Here is a 5,827-nt window from a genome sequence, read left to right as displayed (position 1 = left end):
TTATAAAATGCATAATCGTAAACCATGACTCATTCTTGAAGCTACACGGATTCATTACCTCTCAAGATAACCAATTCTTTTTCTCTATATGGACTTGATAACTTGGATTTTTTTAGATCAGCACATGCAGTCGGTTCTTGAACTTCTGGAAAAATCAAACACATGATGAACATACACACAATAAGTGACTAAATGTGTACAAAAGCAAAACATTGTTGGCCAAAAAACATACATCAGTGGTCATAATGGTATTTTGTGAACAATCTAAACATATTTAATGATCATATGTGTACAAAAAAAACATAAATAACCAAACGAATACAAAAAACAAAACTATGTTATACTTATAAGTCATTATCTTTTAACAAACTTCAACGAAGTCTTATATTACCCTTACAAGTCATTCTCTTTTAACAAATTTCGACAAAACCCTGACGTAACTGATATTTATACATATAGTTAATTTGTGTTTTTTTTTAATTGTTACGTATGAAACATAGTTTGTGTTAGATGACACCGTAGAAAAAAACTAATAAACAAAACGGTTCTATTGATTTACACTTTTTTTAAAAAAAATTAAAGAATTAAACATAGTTTGTCTTAGATGACATTAGAGACAAAAAATAACAAACAAATCGGTTTTATTAATTAGGTGTTTGTAAACAACTATTAAGAAAGTAAATTATAATTTAAAATTTAATAGATAAAACAGTTTTGAGTTAAAATACATATTATATTTTTTTATTGAGTGAAACTTTTTGAACTTTTTGAAAAAAATATTTTATAAAATTAACAAATAATTATAAATATATTAAAAATAAATAAATAGTAAATTGTTATTCCGTTCTTATTTTATAAACTAAACCAGTCCAAAATCTAAAATAATAGTAATTCGGTTTTGATAAAATCCAATCCAAAATCAGAATATCCGAACAAAATAGTTTCATCCAAATTATCAAATTGAATAATTAGTTTTATCCAAACAGGAACGGCCTAGTGTTTGTTTGCCCGAACGAGGGTAGGGGCTCGTTGCTAGAATCAATTTGTGTGCCCAAAGCAGCGTAGGGGCTCGTTCCTAGAATCAAAGCAATGCCTGATAAAGACGAGCCATAAACTCATAAATAATAAATGTCAACCATAAAAATAAAACACAACAAGACAAAACACCCAAGAATTAAAAAATTTAACTGACACAAATTTTTTTAAAGAATTTTGTCAAACAACAATTTAATTAACACAAAAATAAAACCACCCTACTTTACATTACAACACTCCAAAATAAATCTATAAAAACATAAAATTTAAAATCCCCAACGTGTTGCAACTACTCACTTGCTCGGCACGTGTCATCCGATACAGAAGGCGAGTCAGAAACCGAGTCAAGCAACTCATGACTCGGTGACACCTCAACTCCCCGTATCTCCTCTATCATTTTCAATACATAACCCATCGTAGGGCGCTGATCAGGTGCAGCTGCAGTACACGACATAGCCACCTGCAACAACCCTACCATTTCCTCTTCAATATCCTTGTACCTCATCAACTCCAAATCAAACACCTCCGCCGTCCACTCCTCCCGGACCACCGACTGCACCCACCGTGGCAAATCCACCGCCCCACCGTACCCAGTCCCACCATGCTCAACCACCGCCGGACATTTCCCCGTCAAAAGCTCCAACAACAACACCCCGAAAGAGTACACATCGGATTTCTGAGTGGTTTTCCGGGCATCCATTGACGAAAGCTCCGGTGCTCGGTAGCCGGATTTCGGGGCGGTGGTCGGCGGAGCGAAGGCGGCGAGGCCGAAATCGGAGACGCAGGCGTTGCCGGATTTGTCTAGTAAGATGTTTGTCGATTTGATGTTTCCATGGGTGAGTTTAAGAGATCTGCATGAGTTATGAATAAAGACGAGTCCTTTAGCTGCTCCTGCTGCTACTTTTAGCCTTGTGGTCCAGTCTAATGGTGTTCTACCTGGACCTCTGTTACCTATTTTGTTACAAAAACAAAAGACGCATGAGAATTTCAGTCATGTTATGTCTTTTTCCATGAGTATACAAGTTTTTATGCTTAAGGTACAACTTCCAATGCATGGGGTACAAGTTGGAGTGGTGGAGTTGAAAGGATAGGGTACGAGTGGTTGATGCTATAACGGAAGAATCTTGAAGAGGATCTTGATTGAACATAAAGGGAAAATGAACAAACAGAAAAAGGGAAAAGTGGGGGTGTGAAAGGAAAAAGACAGAAAGATGTGGGGGTTAACAGGTAAGAAAGAGATAAATACAAGAGATATCGCAGTTCCCCAGATCAAGAGAAGGTGGGGGCAACCTACTCTCCTGTTGGAAGTGTCAAATCCTTTTTATTTATCTTTTTATCAAGTTGTTACAAAACTTTTCCTTTTAATATAACCATGTGACATAAACAGTCCCTCATGATACCAGTTTTGGCAATAAAAAGTCGTTATAGCTATTTGGTCACTTGTTGCATCAACAATAATATATTGATATGATACTTTTTTTATATGTTTTAATGAAGTCCTAATGCCAAAAACCCTTAAGTTTCACAAAGATGGTCTAGTTTATAATTTTTGCATTTTTCTCGTTATTAAAGTTGAAAGTTTGCAATTTTTTTAATTTTAACCTTTTACATATTTTTAATTCATTAAAAGCCCCTAGCTTTAACAAAAATATGCAGTTTTACCTTTTTTTCCTGATTTATTAAAGTCCTTAAATTTGTTAGAAATTTGTAAAAAATTTGCAAACCGCCAGCTTTAATGAAGCAAAAATACACAAAAGATCAAACCAAACATTTCTATCAAACTTAAAGGTTTTTATATATATTTGCCCTTTTAATAAAAACAAAATAAGCCTATTTATATTTTAATTAATTTATGTAATAACATAAATTTTTAATCATAAATTAGTAAATTTACTACCAGTTGAAAAAGAGTACATAAATAATAAATAAAATCATTTCGTCGTATATTTTGGTTAAAAATGTATTGTTTTGTTGCATAAACTAATCATCAACCTTTTTATACTATATGTGATATGATTAAAGGTAAAATTAGGACAAAAAATGAGTAGACAAAAAGGAGTGAAATAGAGTACATGAACTAATAAATAAAATCATTTCGTTGTATATTGTGGTTAAAAATGTATTGTTCTGTTGCATAAACTAATCAATCATCAACCTTTTTATATTATATGTGATATGATTAAAGGTAAAATTAAGCCAAAAATGAGTTAGACAAAAAAGAGTGAAAGGAGCGGGAGTTGTAAATATATTAAGGAAGATTGTTATGATTGGGCTCCCTAAACTATGCTTCCTTTTTCTTTTTGTTTCTTTCACAAACTTTAATATAATACTTTTCTACTTTTCACTTTTTGACCGTTTCATCCTTATGCCATAAATATTCTATTAACGAGTTTTAATTTTGTTTTTTCTAGAAATCTTTTGAGATAAACTTCAAAATTTCATTTTTATATTCACAAGTCTTAATTTGGTTTTGCCAAAAATCATTTTTATAATTCTTTTATTAAAAAAATATATCCTTTTAACAAGTTTTGATTTTGATTTTTCTAATAATCTAAAGCCATTAAATTTCAAGATTAAGATCTAGTTACAATTCAATTATACTACTTGTGAATCATTTAATGACAATTACAAATGCAAATTGAAATTTCTTAAGATTTAACGGCAAGAATAACATACCGTGAAGAAGCCAGAACAAGTTGCCGTTAGACATGTAATCGTAGACTAACAATTTCTCATCTCTCGCAAAATAATAAGCCTTCAAACTAACGACGTTAGGGTGTCGTAACCTCCCAAGAACCTCCATCTGCTGTTCAAAATCACGTTTACCACCAATCGCCGCCTCCTTCAGCCGCTTCACCGCCACCACATTCCCATCATCCAACACCGCCTTATACGCAGTCCCAAACCCACCTTTACCCAACATCTCCGCCGACGCTCTCAATAAATCCTCCAGCTCAAACTTCCTTGCACCTTCAAAAAAGACCATTCTACCCCTCTCAAAACCCGACTGCGCAGTCGGGTTCGGGTACGGACTTGATGAGTATACTATCTTTTCACCTTCAAGAATCTGCGAAGACGTTGACTTCGTCGTACCTGATTTTCCGGTGAAGTTACGCCAGAAATAACAGTAGAGAATTAACGACACTACCGCCAAAACCAAAACATCTCCGACTATAATCGCTACAATCGCTAAAGTACTTATCTTGCCACTACTATGGTGGTTGCTTCCTGATTTTTTATGATCGTTAGGTAACGACGCCGTGGAGGGCATGGAGCTCGGTGAAGACGACACAACAGTGTTAGCTGGTTTACCCACCGGCGAGGCTATACCGGGAATTTTGGGTTCTGTGCAGTTGGAGAGTGGAAGCCCGCACAAAACCCGGTTGTTTGTGAATGCGGATTCGGGAAACCCGGAGAGTGCGGTGGGTATCTCACCAGAAATTTGGTTCCCAGAGATATTGAAGTCTTGTAGAGTTTGTAGGCTTAACACCCCAATGGAACCGGAAAACTGGTTCTCCTCGAGGCGTAAAGTTAGTAAGTGTTTCATACGGTTGATTGTCGCCGGAATCTCGCCGGAAAAGTTGTTATACGATAGATCAAGCCGGTATAGACCGAATAATGAAGGTAGCGACGGCGGAAATTCGCCGGAGATTTGGTTGTAGGATAGAAATAGTAGCTTGAGGTCAGTGAGATTAGAGAGATCTGGAATGGGGCCGGTGAGGCGGTTACGTTTGAGAGAGAGAATCCGGAGCTGAGTCAGGGAAGCGAGTGAGTCGAAACGGCCTTGTAGGTCGAGGTCTTCGAGGACGAGTCGAGTAACCCGGTTGTGGAGGCAAGAGACGCCGTAGAAGGCGGAGGAGATGTTACATGGATCGGAAGAGTAGTTCCAGGAGGTGAGTTTGTTTGATACGTCGGAGGAAGCTTTGAATGACATCAATGGGGCAAGGTCTGGGTGGTCGCTCGCCGGTGGTGTAGCCTGGAGGGGAGAAAGGTGGAAGAGGAGGAGTAGGAATAAGAGAAAATGTGTGAGATGTAGCTGTGGCGTTGGTGGTGGCGATGGTGGTGCCGCCATTGTTGTGTGTGAGAGAGAGCCGAGTGTGTACTGACTACTGTGGTGGAGTGCAGTGCAGTGAGAAGAAAAACGTGAACGTTAATGGTGATAATCCATGTGAATCAAATATACACTTGTAGCCCTCGAACTTCTTTCAACTCTCAAAACAGAACCTCACTTTACCTGAAAAATAACACTTAATGGTCAAGACTTAAAAAATATTCCTGAAATGAATAAAATCTGAAAATTATATTTATAAAAGATTAATCAGTAAAATAATCAAACCGATTTTTTATGAAATGAACTTTGTAAAATTATTTAGAGAAGTTGCTCTTAATTTGTAAGCATTTTTCAAAATCTTGTATATTCTTTTCGAAATTAAAATCTAGGGTTAGGTTTAGGATTAAAAGTCAAATTCATCGCAATAAGATTATTTTTTATAACTACTACAGGGAATTTTGCCAAACCATATAAATATGTTTGAAAATATGTGCATCTTCTATGAAATGAGGATTCAAGTCTCGTGATAGACAAAAAAAATAGCTTAAAAGTAGGATTTAGAGTGTGTCATCAACATTTATTTGAAGAATATAACGATTTCAAGATATTAGCATCGATTTCAATACTTCTCCTTCAACAACATCGAACCTGAGATTATTGACTATTAGATGAAATTTTCATTATGTAATGTAATGTTTTTAATCGATTTGGATTTTGTTTTTGAACGTTCGATAAGCTTTT

General features: G+C 35.6%; 1 protein-coding gene across 1 annotated transcript; it reads right to left on the bottom strand.

The window, feature by feature from the left end:
- Positions 1-1,174: 1,174 nt before the first annotated feature.
- Positions 1,175-5,188, bottom strand: LOC111904534 (probable leucine-rich repeat receptor-like protein kinase At1g68400). Its single transcript, XM_023900284.3, has 2 exons — positions 3,712-5,188; positions 1,175-1,986 (listed from the first exon to the last, which is right to left on the bottom strand). The coding sequence occupies exons 1-2, from the start codon at positions 5,105-5,107 to the stop codon at positions 1,325-1,327; spliced, it is 2,058 nt and encodes a 685-aa protein (XP_023756052.1). The 5' UTR covers positions 5,108-5,188; the 3' UTR covers positions 1,175-1,324.
- Positions 5,189-5,827: the final 639 nt, after the last annotated feature.

Source organism: Lactuca sativa, chromosome 3 (genome assembly GCF_002870075.4).
Source record: "Lactuca sativa cultivar Salinas chromosome 3, Lsat_Salinas_v11, whole genome shotgun sequence".
NCBI lineage: Eukaryota > Viridiplantae > Streptophyta > Magnoliopsida > Asterales > Asteraceae > Lactuca > Lactuca sativa.
Note: the sequence above shows the minus strand (reverse complement) of the source record. Positions and strands in the feature narration are given on the sequence as shown.